The 17,816-nt window shown below is 40.2% G+C and overlaps 1 protein-coding gene across 3 annotated transcripts in view; it reads right to left on the bottom strand.

The window, feature by feature from the left end:
* Positions 1–270: 270 nt before the first annotated feature.
* The window catches only part of LRP5 (LDL receptor related protein 5), a 155,398-nt gene continuing 137,852 nt past the window's right edge, over positions 271–17,816 (bottom strand). Inside the window, exons 17-23 of one of the 3 annotated variants that reach the window (XM_014957624.1) lie at positions 16,115–16,240; positions 12,849–13,085; positions 10,465–10,575; positions 6,856–7,101; positions 4,317–4,456; positions 1,279–1,376; positions 271–725 (exon numbers count right to left, since the gene is read on the bottom strand). In XM_014957624.1, coding sequence (XP_014813110.1) covers positions 464–725; positions 1,279–1,376; positions 4,317–4,456; positions 6,856–7,101; positions 10,465–10,575; positions 12,849–13,085; positions 16,115–16,240 — 1,220 coding nt within the window. In that variant the 3' untranslated portion in view covers positions 271–463. Of the gene's footprint in view, positions 726–1,278; positions 1,377–4,316; positions 4,457–6,855; positions 7,102–9,579; positions 10,243–10,464; positions 10,576–12,848; positions 13,086–16,114; positions 16,241–17,816 lie in introns of those variants that run through there. The other 2 variants (XM_014957625.1, XM_014957627.1) reach the window with 2 other exon arrangements.

The raw sequence follows: 17,816 nt of genomic DNA, 5'->3' as shown, positions 1-17,816 counted from the left end.
TTTTCTCCCAATGGTGGTAAAGGGATGAGATACTGATTATTAAAAGTGTTTTTCTTCTCTGCGAATAAACTTACGTCTTTCTTTAGACTCCTCCTCCCACAAGCCACTTCTCTTTCTTGTCTTACATTAGTAAAAAGAATTACATATACTTTGCGTGTAGAAAGTGACGTAAAAATGCAAAAAGGCTCCAACATTCCCTCCCCAAATCCTTTGGAGACTGAGTCATTTTCATGACTTCAAAAAGGCAAATATGGCACAAAAGAATGGAAATTAAGTTAAAAAAATCATTTTTATAAATATTCTTCCTCTGTACAATTTTTCACAGCCCCATCCCTCCAACCCATTTTTATTCACATTTCTTTTTTTAAATTCCCCCCCATGATTTATTTTTAAATCATAAAATATATATTTTAAATCTGTTCATATTTTAAAATATTTACAGGAAAAGTTCCTTCTGTTGAGGTCATGAGGAGTCTGTACAAGGAGAGGGTGGAGGGGGATAAAGGTGAAAATAGCTTCGTTCCGTGGCAGGAGACGGAGGGCAACTTTCTTCTGCCGACATGTACTGACTGCGAGGAGTGGGTGGAGGGGGATAAGGGTCTGAGTCTGAATTTAAATCTATATAGTATTTGTTGGCCTTCCATCGACTAGTAGTATAGTCACTGTCACAAACATCTGTGCTGCATGGGGTTGTGGGTGGAGCTATCCCTCGTATAAGGTATGGCCTAAAAAAACAAACAACAAACAAGCACATGTATTAGTTGCAATCTGGGGAAAAAAGAAAGAAAAAGAAAGAGATTGAAAATGAACAGGTTTTCATAGGAACCCAACAAGAAGTACCTGAACTGTGTTAAATTTGAATGGCACAACTACCCTCAGCCATTAGTGCATTCTTTCAGCTTCTGACCAGGCAGGAGACTTCTATGACTGTTTAGTCCAGTTACTAACAAATCGGTTGGCTCATCAAAGAATTTTAAGATAAATTTGAGGAACTGAACAGAAAACACCAACCTTCTCTATACAGGATGCTATGTGACTGTTACATAGCAATATAACCTATATATATTGCATTACTACTCAGCAACACTCTATTGAAAGTCTCTAAACCAATGTTTAACATCAAAACTGGCATACCCTCCATTTTGGTGGTCATTTATTAAGAGAGGGAAAGGTTTTTTTTCAACAAGGTAAAGTCTAAACAAGAACATTTTGCTTAAGATCCAAACCTAAAGGACAGATAAATAGAAGATCAATCAAACATTTTTATTTGAGCTGTACCTGTAAGATCTCGTGGTTGAAGGAATGTTTGAGGAATAAAACATCTCTGCATTATACAGGGAGCGATCCGTAGCTGGGGAAGGAGGTGGGTTCAAGATCTAGGAAGAGCAGGAAAAAGCAATGCGAAAGTTTGGGTTAACTATACAACTCTACTTGTTTTGAAAATATTATTTATACCTTCACCCTGTCAGTCATCCTTATTTTAGTTTCCTCTCCTTGCTGTTTGGGTGGGTTTATGCATTTTTCAAGATCACCAAAGTTCACTATGAGACTTTACTCTGGGCTTAGGTACACTGCAGGCCTTCAAAGTTCTCATAGCAGAGGGAATTTTCTTCCTTACCACATCTGCTATTATGCTGGAAGGCTGGGGTAAAGCTGGAAATTCACGTTTGCTGAATGTCAGTGCACTTCCTTGGACAGAAGGACTGATATCACCCTCAGCAGATGCTAATGGGAAGTGAAGTCTGTTCCACTCCCAGCCCCTCAGCAGACCCTCAGTCAACAGTAGGGTCAGGAGGCCAACTTCCTTTTCTATAACGAATACAACTCCATCCTTCCCTGAATACTTCCTTTTTACTGCTGTTCTGTGAACGTATCATTTTGGCACAGTTCACAATGCAAAGAGCCTAAGAGCTAACAAATAGTTATAGTCTGCACTGGCCTCTGTGTGCGTATGTATGGCTGCTGGTAACCCTCACACCAGGAAAACAGTTAATTATGCTTCATAATTCTTTTGGATTCCCTAGCAGGAAGCCAAACATGGCCAGCGGGACATTGGCCTAAAAATGAGGAGAGCGCTTCATCCCTTCCAATGTGGAAAATTACAGCATTGCTGTTGATGGTAGGGCCTTGCTACTGATGTGAGCATCTTGTACACAGCCTGTCCTGGGCCTTCTGCCAAGCCATGGCCTGCCACAGCGGCCATGATAGCATCCTTCCTCTGCCTCTGCTCTTCTCTCATAATAATACGGTAAAATCACTGCAGTGGAGATCACTGTTTTGGTCTTCACTGTGCAGCGCATAGCAAAATGATTCTTGGCCATTGAGTTGAGCTTGTCATTCCTAAAACCGACCAGCCCTGCATCCAGATTTATGTGAGGGCAGACAAGCTTGAATACCATCCATTGCCAGAAGTGGGGAACCATGAGTAATTGCCCCAAGAGAAATCCTCTTCCTTTGAGGAGCACTCCATACTACTTCTGGATTCTCTCCCACTGGCACCCTGAGCTGCATCAACACGCCTTCACATTCAGATTAAATACAGCAAACAGAGTGTCAGTCAGGTTCTCAGGTATATAAACTGGCATAACTCCAGTGGGATCCATTTTTTCGTGTTTGTCTATTCATTGTACCATCTCTTAGTACCACTAAGATGTGTTAAACAAAACAAAACAAAAAGCCAAGATCTCTCCTTTTTATTATTAACCTAAAGCTGGGTGATAATCTTCTAGATAGAACTGACCAAAATATTTGGATTATGCAGTAACTTGAATGTAACAAAGCCCTTGCAACAGCTTCCTTCTAAGAATTCAGCATGCCTGAAGGAAAGGCTGATATCATCCCTGCTGGTCCTGGCTGGCATAGCCCGGAGTGGAAAATGTGGAAGAAGAATTCCCAGTAACAGTCAGATTAGATTAGACAGAAGTCAAACAAAAGAGTTGATCCATAGAATAGTTGATTCTATAGAATGGCAAAGGCAGATCAGCTCTTGGGCTTATTTCCTCTTTCAAAATTTAAGTAAGGGGTTTTTTTATATAAATTCAACTAAGTTTTTTCTGTTCATCCTTTCTAGTGTGGCACTGACGCATCAATCAGATATTAGCATGAAATTGTTCAGCATGTTACAGAGACATGAGTGAAGCATGGGACAAGCACAATTAGGAGGGCTGCTGAGTTTCAAATATCTTTTAGCTGTGGCTAGCTTCTTGATGGCTTCATTGAGAAGGTAATGCAAGAAAGAAGTAACCAACATTACCTTATCAGTAGATAAGCTCACAACCCACTCTCCCGTCCTTGTCCTTCTTAAAGGGGAGATAGAGCACATTTGCCACTGGTGAAAACACTATAAATCAAAAAGCCCCTAACAGTTTACGTGCAAACACAAATGCACGTATACCCACAAGTATGTGGGATCCTGATTAAATACTACTGAAAAATCTGCTCAGTAGCTACCAGACTGACCCTGCAAGCTTGTGTGAACAGAAGACTGAATGTATGTATTGCTCAGAAGCACTACGGAAAAAACTGTCACCTGACAAAATGCTGGCAAACAGTAACCTCTGTATGTCTCTCCTACATATTCTTAGAGAAACATACTATGCATCTTTGAATTTATGTAACTCTAACATGGGGATTAAAAATCTGCCACTTCCAACAGTTGAAAGCCAGAAATGGAGCTAAAATACAGCTGAAAAAACCCACCAAAGAAACCTCTGCTGGTACCAGTGTTTTCTCCCAGTGCACGCAGGTAGTTTTCTGCGTGCAACAATCGATACTTTATCTAAACAGCAAGCCAAGTTTATTCCTTATGTGTTTGCGTTCCAGTCCTGTCACATTTTGTCTGTCTTTTTATTCCATGTATCTTTGCGGTGTTACGCAGTGCAAAATGTCATTGGGCCACTGTCACCAGGGTTTATAAAGAACAAAGGAGGTGGCTTCTCCAAGGGAGTCAAGAAAGAAGTGCCAAGGAACAACCCAGTTGGGTATCATTCTAATAACAAAATATTTTAGACACTGTATAGCATTGTGTAATCCTGATGGACTACAACAAAGCCCTTTCATGAAGGTCAACCTGCTCTAGTGGGAGGTGTCCCTACCCATGGCAGGGGGGTTGGAACTCGATGATCTTTAAGGTCCCTTCCAACCCAAACCATTCTATGATTCTATGTTCAGTGGGTGTCAGATGGAGCCTGTATATCATAAACAGTAACGCCCAAGAAAAAACATTATTAACATTCTATTTAGCAGCACCAATTTTCATCTTCCTTTTCTTCAGAAATGGGAGATATCTAACTTGCAGGTATATTTTCAAGACATACCTGTGGGTAGAAAGTGGCTTTAGTGCTTGATGAGCTACTCGAAGAGGCTCCAGTAACATGGTTTCTGTCATACAAGGGGGCACCACTGCTTCCTCCCATGAGACTCATGGAGCTTATCATGGACTTTCCACAAGAGATGCCTGCAGTGAGACAGAGAGGAAAGCAACATTAGGTAAATCACAATTTTATCTACCAACGCAAAACAGAAAACAAATTCACAGCTTGGCAAACCCATGCAATGCTACTGGTTGTCACTTTGGGAACAGTGTTTTATGTAAGAACTTCAGGATTACAAGGAACAACATATTTTGTAAAGAAAACATCTCACCCCAGACCACCTATTGTCTCACTACAGCACTGAATGCCTCACAACCTGCTCTCACACTCTGCTGAGAAAAGAATCTCCAGAAAACTTGACTGAAACTTTTCACCCAAATTGTTAACTAAGAAATTTTCCAATTAAACAAACTGAGGCAAAAAAAAAAAGCATTACACATTGCCCGAGAAAAACAAGCTAAGACCTCCAAGGTTTTCATTTCCACCTAAAGAAATTAAATTGTAAGTACATGAACAACAGCAAAAAATAATTATTTTTACTGAAAAAAATCACTGCTTAAACTGAAAATCAGCAGAGGCAAAAGGAAGGAAACCTAGGTGACCGGAGAAGGGAAGACAACATTCCCCAATCTGTTCTATTCCAATATATACTTAAATCAGACAATACATTTTCAGCTTCTTCCTGTCAGACTATTCAGTGCTTATGGAATAGTTTAGTTTGGGAAGTTTTCAGAAATTTTTCAGATGCAGGAAATATTTATTACAAGCAGAGTCACTCTTTCTGTGATCATCATTCATGACTATTTATCTTTTTTGGAAATGCCACGGTGTCTTTTCTTTAGAATTAAAATCAACGGTAGGATTTTCAGCTGTTATAACTTGTCACAGGGATATGGATTAGAAAAAACTAACAAATATAAATGAAATCTTAGTTTAGCGCCTACAGATGTACAGACAAAAAACACTGATACTTGCTTTAATTAAAAAAGCTTTAGTGTGAAGTTGAATTTAAAACACCACTGCAAAGATTTCACCTGCAATGATTTAATCCTCAAATTTTATTTCCTACCACAGAAACCTCTTGATAACCATAAAAACATAATTTAAGCAGAAACAGCTGACCCTAGTTATTAAAGTGTGAGAAAGGCTAAACCTAACTTGCATCTCGCTATCTTCAAAGCCATGGCTAGAAGAAAACAACAATTAGCACATCTCAAAAAATAATGATATGAAGAAGTGCCACATCTTTTCATTTGTCTTTAAGTTCATTGTCTATCTGATTTTCAGCTGGAATGAAAAGCAGACTCCAAGCACGCCAAAGTATGGATTTCTTGTATTCTGACCCTGTCTGGCAGGTTTACAGGCGAACATTTACTTTCCAGCTTCCTGAATAATGTGAAGAGATATTCTTTCTTCTCAGGGCTTTGTAGTTAAGAATTTGCTGTTTCCTCTATGAAAAGTATATTTTACATTTGTAAAATAATTTGAGGTACATCATTTAAGTGTTTACTTTGATGTGTATATGAGGTTTCTCGGTTCTTATCTACCGGCTGAATATCCTAAGCTTTTATGTATACTTCAAGTCCTCCTTCCTCCATCATAGCTGCATGCACTGCTCTGAATGGATGCTTTGAGTCCTTTGTGAGGTAGAGAAGCTTTGCTGTTTTACAGATGAACGACTGAGACACAGAGAGAGTAAATACTTTGTCCAAAAGCTAACAGGAAAGCTGTCTCAGAGATGGGCTAAACCGAGGTGTGTCTTCATCACACTTCAGACAATGAGCAGCCAGACTACAAAACCACACCCAGACTGCTTGTGTTCTTCCACATTTGCTGTTGAAACTTTGGGGAGGCAGGTTTACCTCCTGCTTTTTTGTATTATAGTAAATTAATCTGCTTCACTTCTTTCCTCTGCTTCTTTCCACTGAGAAATAACTTATCTGTCCTGAGCAGACAGGACAAAACTGTGTAAAGACCTTTGATGGGCAGGACAGAAACAGGGACATCTGAGTACAAGAAACGAAGAACAACTCAACAAAGCTCTCACTAGAACACTGAACGGCACATGTTTTTTTAGTTTTCAATATTGCACATGGTTCACAACTCTTCATAGTGTTTTGCATGCTTTGGGTAAGAAGTAGTATGCAAAACCCAGGCTTCATTACATATACTAGAATGAATTATTTAAAGAGGATGTTTTCACTGGCAAAATACGGTAGATTTTCTATCAAAAAGACAGATACCTATACAGATGCAGCCTAGCACACAAACTGCATTTGAAAATCTGGCAAGATGCCTAATGAAATGCATCTAATAGTTTTTGCATATCTGATCCAAATGACAGATTTGTACCAAAACCACTGAGCAGATCAACAACACCTAATTTCTGCTCTTTGAGAACTCTGCATCTAACACTCTTAATAACCTGTAAAACCCCAAATCCAGACAGTGTAATGGTACTGATTAGATGCAAGGTCCTTACCATCCTTACCAGTAAAAGTGCCATGTTGAGAACTTCCTGGAGCAATAAAATTAAGAGGGACATGAGGGGTGCCACTGACATACTCGTGTGGGAAAGGACTATTGGGTCCAGCATAGCGCTGACACACCACTCGCTGGCAAACAAAGTACATTCCTCCCATGACAAAAAGTGACAGTATTATACCAATGACAGGACCGATGGCACTACTGTGTGGCTGTGACTCATCTGAGGCTGGCTTTGTTTTTTCTGGAAAGAGAGGAGAAAGAAAAAAAGAGGTCAATAAACACAGGGCAATATATATGTTGCTGTCCTGGAGCTCATGCAGCAAATCAGTCAGATCAGAGTCATTCAGGCAGTGTCTTTGAAAGTATCTGCATTAAACCCAGGCATCTGTAACTCCATATATTCTTTTTCAATGCACAAGACTTCATGCCTCCTCTTCCCCTCCACATACATAAGGAAGGGTACTCTCCTTAGTAAGGTACTCTCCTTTTTGTCTGTCCTTTGTAACAGGATTACTTATCTTGCTATAACAACAGCCTAGAAAGTTTCCTTTTCTGACCCCTACAAAGTCTATGGGTTAAGGATATAGGACACTTATAAACATGAAGTCTTTAATCAGAGAGCCATTTGGGCTAGCCAGTAACATTAAAAAATTTAAAGATTTTACCAGTAGGGAGGCTACCATATGTATTATGCAGTGAACGTCTTCCTAGCTGATACAAGCCTTAAAACAGAACACTTTTCCTTCCTAAAATATGACTTGCTCTCTAAAAAACCTTAACAAATTGAAAGGAAAACACAATCCAGAATATCTCAAACACCTTCTACTTCTTATTTCTTTTTCCCCTATATAAGCCCAATAATAAAAACTGCTGAATATTTAAGATAAGCTATGTATCATATATCTCTCTGACTATGGGTAACACATTCAAAATTCTTGCCAAATAAATCTGACACCTCTATGTTTTTTGCATATGTGACATTCTTCAGTGAAAATGATTTTGCCACGTGATTCACACAACATTCATAATTTTATTTTTTACGTACGCAAATATATATTGATAAAGTGAAAAATCAAAATAAACTTGGCAAAAATCTATCAATTTTACATGTTTAAATTGAACTATAGACCCCTTTCCCCCTTAATGAAGTTGTGAGAAGCGAAATGATTGATGTAAGATTCATGCCTTCACGTCACAAATTTTTTTCTCCAGTGGTTCTGGTTTCATTCCCTTCGGTAGAAGGGAATTAAAAACAACTGAAATTTGAGAAGGAACATAAAGGAAATACAATGATCTACCAAAAACCTCTTAACAGCTCAGCATCAATAATTAATTTCTGTCTTAAAGTCTTTATCTACTTTTCACACTTATTAGTGCATGACAGCTTTTGTCAGCTACAGGCCTAACTTTCAAAGAGTCAGATTATTTCAGATGATACCAGAAAAAAGCAAAGCCAAAATTAAAACATGTTCTAGCTAGTTTAAAACACACAATTCTCATTTTTGTTAAACCTAGCTTCATTTCTATGCAAGATTCTTATCTAGAAAGTAGCAATCATTTTTATTCCCTACTTGAGTTCTTTCCCTCAGTCAAGCGAGAAACCACCCTTGTTCCACAAAGATACTCCAGAGAAGACAGTCTTATTGTCTACATAAAGACACACTTAGTTAAGCCCTAATTGCAGGACTGGACCCAAAGTGCAAACAGGAAACAGCTGCATTAACTTAGCAGCGCAAATGTTGGTGAAAATAAACCAAAAAGAAACAAAAACCAAACCAAAAAAACACAAGAGGAAGAAGTAGCTTTACATTATCCAGGGAACTGGGGGAACTGGGTGAGAGCTGAGAGATAAATGGAAGCTGTGGGAGAAGCACTAGAACTGTGTTCAGTCTGAAATGTCCAACAGGAGAAACAAGCACTTTTTTTCACCATTCTTTTAGCCTTTTCTTCTATTCACCATTTGGGCTTCTTTCACCACTCTTGCTCATGAAATACACTTTTCTCTGCTGTACTCACTGTGAGGACACAAGGAGGAGACAAGGATACCCTGACCAGACCTGGTGATCCCTCCTCTCATCCCAGCAGTGGCACAGCTTCTGACAAATGGTGCTTCAAAACCTGACAAGACTCTTAAGATATAAAAACCTTGCAATTAGCAAGGTCCTATAGGCAACATTATTAAGCAAAGTGCAGCATTTCCCTACACAAACCCAACACAAGGTGTTTGTTCAGAACGAATTACTGACAGATCAGCACATCTATTTGCTTTTGTTCTAAAAGGCTATGTTCCAACAATCTTGCTAAACCCCTCATGAGCTACTACATCATAGAATGGTAGAACAGTTAGAGTTGGGACCTTAAAGATCATCTAGTTCCAACCCTCCTGCCATGGGCAGGGACAGCTCCCACTGGAGCAGGTTACTCAAAGCCCCATCCAGCCTGGCCTTGAACACTTCCAGGGATGGGGCATCCACAGCTTCCCTGGGCAACCTGGTCCAGGGTCTAACCACCCTCAGAGTAAAGAATTTCTTCCTAATATCTAATCTAAATCTACACTCAGTTTAAAACCATTACCCCTCATCCTATTGCTACATTCCTTGATAAAGAGTCCCTCCCCATCTTTCCTGTACCCCCCTTTAGGTACTGGAAGGGGATATAATGTCTCCCCAGAGCCGCCTCCTCTCCAGGCTGAACAACCCCAACTCTCTCAGCTTGTCTTTATAGCGTAGGTGCTCCAATGGCCCTCCTCTGGACCCATTCCAACAGGTCCACGTCCTTCTTATGTTGGAGGCCCCAGAGCTGGATGCAGTACACTCCAGGTGGGGCCTCATGATAGTGGAGCTGCCCCATTCCCTGAAAACTTCATGCACTAGTCACCCTGATGGTGCAAAAAGAGAGAAGCTGCAAGAAAAGCATAAGTAAATAAATTTTACTGTTCACTTCAGACTGCAGAATAACAGACTCCGCTAGGAGCAATACAGCAACTGCCATCAGCATGTCTGTAACTTGCCACGACAATTCAAAGTAACATTTTCCCCAGAAAAATTAAGGAGTCTCCTTATATTCTTTTCCTACTTGCACTGTAAGTGACCAGCTTGTGGTCTCTTGTAGACACTTGTTCATTGCACGCTAGTTCCTCCACATAATTAGCCTTCAGCTTGACCCTGTAAATGCAGTGGATAGGGCTGTGCATTTTTAAAAGCCACCCAAAGGTCAGCAGCAGCTCCGCAAGTTCTGAGGATAGTAGAATCAGGTCCCCCTGGGTATAGATCTGAAGGCCCATCTGAACAAGGCAGCGTTGTGTCCCATACAACATTTCAGAACTAGCTTGAAGTAACACTGGGTCTTCAGTTCTTCTTCACTACTGCTGTTCCTGCATTACCTAGAATAATAGCATTACAGACTTAGGCTCACACTCTTGCTGCACAGACCAACGGAAGAGAATGGCTACATTTAGCAGCCAAATACAAGTGTGAGAGTATTTGGCCAAGATTCACTGGGCTTCCCTGAAATAATATTACTATGCAAAAACTGGGGCTCTGCATAGGGATGTAGGACGTTAAGCCCGAGTACAGTGCTTGAGTCTTAAGGAAAGACATCTCACCACATATAAGCTCGTCAGAACCGTCCATGCAATCCGGAAAGGAGTCACACTGTTGCTTCAGGAGGATGCACTGGCCGCTTGCACATCGGAACTGATTGGGTAGACAAATTGCTGCACAGAAAGAAAGAAAAGATTAAGTGTTACTTAATGGGAGCATTTGAGCATCTTAAGAAAACCAGAAGAAGTGAGACATGAAGCTGCAATGCATTTTATATTATGACCAGGTAGGCACCAGAACACCTGCTTTGCTGCTGTGGGTAAAATGCAAGTCTGCACTTCTCTGATTCTTCCTTCTTCTTGTTACACATCCTGCCCAGGCTAAAATAAAATTCTGATCCCATTAACTCCCCATCTTTTGTCAAATCAGTCCTGCTGGGGCAAAACTGGAATCAAATCAGCACGAATCTCCTACAATATCTATCAAAGTGTAGCTGATCATTTGACATGTTAACAAAAATGTAGTAACTCGGCTTATTATAAAACCTTACATAGTCTACGCTATCTTATGTAGGCCTGTACAATATAACCTTGCTAAGTAACTACTAAATTTCTTATCTATATTCAGAAGCCTGAATATTTTTTCAGCAAAATGGACTCGTTAATTATCTTTGGAATCTCTGTCAAGTCAAAGCTCATTAAATGATCAGTAAAGAGACAGTCTTACAAAGGCTAGTAACCAGCAATCCTGGGAGTTTCACAGTATAGGTTATTCAACATAAAAAGAAGAAAGATTTTTTTTCTTTTTGGAGGACAGGATCCACATTAATGTTTTGGATCACAGCACTGGTGGTGTTGTGAAGTGGACCTCCTGAACAGCCATACATACTTTGCACAGCAGTTCTCATGTAAGAGAACTAAATTATTTATGGAGAAAAAAACTTAGCTAGGAGCTCCAAATACATCAGCTCCTGATTTGGATTGTTATGGCCCCAGTAAGCTGGATGCAGCTCCACAAGGTCCTACAGTGCATACAAAACACACACATGTTTATAGTAGGCTCTAACTTGTTGTCAAGAGGGCCAATGGAATCCTGGGCTGCATAGGAACGAGTGTGGCCAGTAGGTTGAGGGAGTCATTCTCCCCCTCTACTCTGCACTGGTGAGGCCACAACTGGAATACTGCATCCAGTTCTGGGCCCCCCAGTTCAAGAGGGACAGGGAACTACTGGAGAAAGTCCAGCATCGGGCAACTAAGATGATTAAGGGATTGGAGCCCCTCCCTTACGAGGAAAGGCTCAAGGAGCTGGGACTCTTTAGCCTGGACAAGCGAAGACTGAGGGGAGACCTTATTTATGTTTATAAGTATCTAAAGGGTGAGTTGAAGGATGTTGGAGCCGGACAGAGACCTGGAACAGGCTGCCCAGGGAGGTCGTGGAGTCCCTTTCTCTGCTGCTCTGGAGATCTTAAAACTCCGCCTGGATGCAGTCCTGAGTAATGTGCTCCAGGCAATCCTGCTTTAGCAGGGGAGCTGGAACAGATGATCTCTAGAGGTCCCTTCCAACTCTGACAATTCTGTGATTCCGTGATTGCAAATCCAAAAAAACCTGAGACTTGAAATGTGCACAAAAATCTACCCTGCTGGCCAATGGAAATAGTTAGCCACTGAGTGGGCAGAGCCAAGGGTCCTGAGGCTTCTTAGAGCAAGAGCTACACTACTGAATAGGCTCCTGAAATTTTTTACAGTAATAAGAAGCCATGGTGCCAGCTCACAGTCAAGTGTCTGTTTCAGCTATGCCTTGATACTAACTTCCAGAATATGGAAGTTTTCCCATTAACCAAGGGATGATGCAAATGCACCCATCCATGTTTCTCTCTTGGACCCAGACTCTTCAGCTGACTGCGTACAAAGCAGCTCTAGCAGCAAGAGCTCCTTGGATGTTATTCCCCAGATTTCTCATAAAAAGGTACATCTAGGACTATAAGCATCAGCTTGCTAAGACTGAACTCTCAAAACAGCCTAGTCAGCCACAGGATTAAGTCCATCTCTTCCTCCCTGTGGCACCTTGCAGTGACCACTGTCTGAAGGTGAAGTGGACACTGTGGAAACAGTGCAACTCAAAATGGTAATTAGGCAGGAAAAAAGTACGTTCTGCCAGTTTCTTTCTTGTTTACATTCTGAACATGGTTTAAAGATACTCTCCCCAAGCTCCCCCATATCTACAGTTACATGATCAACAATTTATGTAGCTACAGAGAAATTTAATTTGAGCAACAGAATAAGAAAGAAGGAAAGAAAGACAGAATCAGTGCACAGCTTAGTTAGGCTTATGGTTAGGGTTGTTTTTTCCCATTTGAAACTAAGATTCATGCGTATATATGAAGAACAGTTAGAATCCCAAATGGATGCTTATGTTAGAACCATGAGTTCAGGCAAATCAATCTTACTATCGCAATCTGCTTCATCAGATTTATCTTGGCAGTCGATTTCTCCATTACACCGCAAGTGTGCATCGATACACTGTCCTTTCTCACACTGGAACTGGGATGCAGAGCATATGGGGCAACTGTCTTCATCGCTCTGGTCATCGCACTCTGGAAACCCATCACACCGCCATGCCATTGGGATACAGTCGATCTCTCCAGTTGCACAGGTAAACTGGTCTGGGGAACAAGTTGGAGGTTCTGGAGAAATAGAAAACAAATACCGTTTGTATACTCAATTTTAGTCCTTACAACAGGGTAAAAATGTGACAGACTATTTCAAGAAAAACACACTTATGCCTGGACTGAAGTTCTTCTGTGACAATATTAACATTCTAGCAAAGAGGAAAACATGATTTTGCATAGGGAATGAAATTATGCCAACTTTAAAACAAAAACTGGATGCATCCTGATTGAAGAAACTTGCTCTAGCAGGTGAGCACTGAACTAAAGACAGGAAATACAAATACTTAGTTTGGCTCTAACAGCCACCTTTTGGACACTGTCATACACATAAATTCAAATGATTACTCAATTTCTGATTGCAAACCACATTCTACACAATTCTAATCCCTGCAATTGTATCAGCCTGGAAGAATTCTTCACAAAAAAAACCTGGCACATCGGGTTAATTGGCAATGAATACACCTAAAACATATAACATCTGCTTTTACAATGTCTGTTTCTCTATTTTTCCTGTGGTTTCTCCACAAATAAATTTCCCAGTCAAATATGAATTGAAAAATATGAATGGGGAAAAAATATCTGTAAAGGCCTGTTAAGCATTAAGCTAAGTCCTCTTGCTGGAAAGTCTCTGGGCTGCAGGTCAGTGGAGGTTCAGAGAGTAGTCTGAGGAGTACTGTAGGCCTGCCCTGATATTATATTTTTCACTATGGTCAGAGGCAGAACCCTGGACCTTATGCACAGCCATTTTTGTTTGCTGGACCTAAGAAAGCTAGGATTTCCTTCAAATTTGACTTTTCATGGACCCCAAGATCCTGGCATCAATCCATTCCCCATCCATACTGTTGTTCAAGTTGCAATCACACATTGATAGCGTTAAGCAGCAGCTACAACCTCATGTTGAGATGCAACAATTATGCTGATATAAGGCATTCATAGTTGCTTTCTTCAGAATTTCAAAAAGCAAAGATGAAGACGAACCAGATAAAGTATCTATTGCAAGAAATGCTTCTAATTCTTACATACAGCCTACTAGCACACACTTTTTCACCATTAGTATCAATGAAAGGAACAGTCGATGTGTAAGTCCCTTCAGTTGTTATCAGTAGCAGTTATGTTCAAAATGAGGGGCCCATCCCAAAACATCGCTGCAGCAAACATACATTGCTATGGATTTCAAAAGATGCTGGGTCAAATCCCTGTGAGGTAGGTAAATCAGTTAACAGAGGCAGTTACTAGTCCCCACAGCTGCTGTTGCCAGCTAGTGCTCTAAGTAGATGTTTTGCCGCATGGATTATCAGAGTACCACATCATACCCTGTCTCTGAACAATATTGAACAAGCTGGAGGGCTGCTCTGACACTGGGTGGTAATGTTCCTCTGGAAATCCTAAATGAGCTTTTATTAACATTCAGGCTCAGGAATGGACTTCACAAAGAACCCAACATAAGGAAAGCTTCTCAGTTGTAACCAATAACAAGATTTTGTATGAGTATTTTTCTCTTGAAAGTGAGGTTACGGACCCCAGATCTATGCAATTACATGCAAATAATTTTTAATGGGCTGCTATCCTTCTATCATTAGGGAGAAATGTTCAAGAACAAGACTCAAGTATAGTCAAGAGCTTGGTAAACAAAATGCAAATAAAAATCCAAATGCATTTGATTTTTGAAAATTTTATGGCATTGCAAGTTTCAGATTTAGGATTATTTGATGTAGAAATATGAGAATTACAAATGTAGCTAGTGACCTGACAGCTGTAGGTAAGATAAAGATGCCAGATACACACATTAAGATAATTTTTGAATTAAATTTTGATATGAGTGTGCTGTTTAGATAATTCAACAGACAGATTACTTAGAGCAAGACAGACAGATTACTACTTCTGCATTTAGAGCCACATTTAATGTTGCATCATGTTGCACTTGGCAGGCACAAGCTCGCATTTAAAAACTTGTCAAGAGCATTCGTAAGGGTACATGGACAAATGTTCTCCAGCCAAAATAGCTATTAATCTATTTTGAAATACTGGCTATTGGCTGCTACTACAGCAGACAAGATGGGTTAAAAGTTGTTGCTGGCTTAGTGAAGGATTAGAATAAAAAATCAAGACACTGAAATGGAGGCCCCTTAATTTTTTAGATTTATAGCTGAAGATAACAAAGAAGTGGGATGTAAGAATCTCTCATTGGCCATGTTGTGCAACAACAGTACAGCAAGAAATATAAGTAGATTGATTCCACCTCCCCCCCACCCAAGATGTAATCGCCACTACTCTAAAACCACATAGCGTGTTGTGGTCATGGAGAAGAAAACCGTTTATAATGGAAATGACTCTCCCATGGGAGGTCAGAGTTCAGCTAGAAAATGAAATCCACAGCAAAATGAATACATAAAAAGAAGTCACAAGGACCAACAGAGCCAAAGGATCTAAGATATGATGACTCCCCAAAAGAAACAATACTTTTGTTTTGGTTTGGTTTTAATCCCCTCTGCAAGTGTAACATTACAATTTTCAAAAATCCTAGGGTTGTGAAAGGGAAGTCTGAAGGAAAAGTCAGCCATGTGGAAAGAGGAGAGCAACCTTAATTAAAAAGTATTGGAACAGAGCTTTTGGCCTACATTTCGTAACTAGACAGCACAGTGTTTCATGTTATGAGGCCAAATTAATTTGAAAGACTGGAGTATTGCACTGTGGGAATCACATGCACAGTTTCTGCTGCTAGGTCATCACTGGTTGATGCAACATCATCTTACAAGCATTTGTTTAAAGCATAAACCTAACACATCATATAATTATAAAAATCTCAGTAGAAGATGCAAGTATTTTAAGGTCAAACAAGAATATTCTGCTCACAATGAAAAGTCATGTAGAAAAACTGAAGCAGAAAACAGTTGGTAGGAGAATCAAAGGTCAATTTAATACATTGTGGTGCACCATGTGTAGGAAAACACTGTGTGTAAATCCATATTTTGGATTGGAATGCAACCTCAACCCCTATCTTTTTTGATATAGAACGCTTAGCAGTACTGTTAAACGTAAGTCACCTCCACATGTTAAGAGATTCTGTAGAAGCACAAGGTGCTCGGGGCACGAACATCTTGGAGTCCCATCCCCTTTGGCGATGCAGATGTGTGAACACCCACCATTGTCACGGGAACACGGATGCGCAGCTGGAGAAACACACAGAAAAGAGTATTAGATAGCATAAAAGAAATTGTAACTACTGCTAGCTAGGGCAAACTCACAAAACCACTCGCAAAGCACTTCTGTTTGAGTAATCAAGATTTCACTACAAATTAATAGGAAGATGCAGGATTTTTCAGTTCAGTGCTCAAAAGCTGATTTACTACTTCACAAGGACTACATTTCTCACAGTCACAGTGATATGGAGACCTTTAAAGGACTTCTGAAAAGAATTTGAGAGCTCAGGTGAAGGGGAACGAGAAAGCAGATTTGAGAAGGTTGCATTTACAGCATACTTAGACATCCCACCTGCATTTCTAGGGTAGTCAGACTCTGTAGAATGACAACTTCCAAACCTCAGGAATTCTCCTTTAATCTTAAAGAGCTCTTAATATCTAGCCCCCCCAGTTCCCTGTTACTCACAAAACTGCAATATGAGCACACATAGTTGATTTTTTTTTTTTTTTTAAGACAGGAAGCTACATGGTTGTGTTCCCAAACCAGTTACCCAGAAGCACTGAGTACCTGAGAGCTCCTAATAGAATCACGCTAATTGAACATTAGTTAGGTGGATAAGAAACAGGCGTAGAGAAGTGATGTCACTGTCTGAGGACCCCAGCCCAACAGAGTGAGACCCAGACTCGTGCCTGCTTATTTGAGCTGAGAGCTGAGCATCTGCTGGAGCGATCTGTGGGGCTACAGCCTGTGTTCTTTGTCAAGCTGCTGAACAATGCATTCTCTACTACCAGTAAGGACCAAGAATTTCCACAGGGAAGAAACAGTATAGATACCACAATTTCTGTGCCAAAGTTGTTTTCCATCTGTTCAGGCTTCTTAGCAACCTGCTTACACCTTTAACAAATTCATTATTTAATGCAGTGTTAGCAATGTTACTGTTTGAGGCATGGCTTGCTAGCAAAAAAAGTGTGCACATATATGCTTGTGTGGGCACGCACACATGTACATATGTATTTTTACTCCCCTGTTGTAACAGAAGTAATCTATGTAGGACAGCTTCCAGCTGCAAAAGGTGATTCCTTTCAGTGTGACTTAGAAGAAACAGTACTCTTGCCATAAAACCCAAACATTTTCAAAAAACACATGGGATATAAAGTAATCTTTTAACAGTGTTGAGAATTAAGGAAAAAATTCTTTTTGCATCATTATTACCTTTGATATACACCAAGAATGTGAGAAATGGCAAAGAAGAAAAACTGAGTATAAGGAAAAAGAATATCTGGATAAGGATTAGCACATAGAATCAACTGTAGTTTAAATATTTACACTACCTTATTTGTAACAGCTTACCCACATGGGCAAGTGTTGTGGTGTGAGTGACACAGGACTAATTTCTCTTCTAATACTTGGGAAAACTGCACTTTTAGAAGACTCCAGAGTCTGAATTCATGAAAATATTTACTTGATAGCCAGCTATGGTATAGGGGATTCAAGGTCTCAGTGTTTTTGAGCCTTGCCAGGTGCAGGGATGAGAAGTGAGACCTGGGCACTTGACCCAGGGTGGCCAACAGGATTATTTCATGCCATGAACGTCACATTCAATAT

This window comes from Calidris pugnax, unplaced genomic scaffold (genome assembly GCF_001431845.1).
Source record: "Calidris pugnax isolate Ruff unplaced genomic scaffold, ASM143184v1 scaffold211, whole genome shotgun sequence".
NCBI lineage: Eukaryota > Metazoa > Chordata > Aves > Charadriiformes > Scolopacidae > Calidris > Calidris pugnax.
This window is presented reverse-complemented; position numbering and strand designations above follow the sequence as displayed.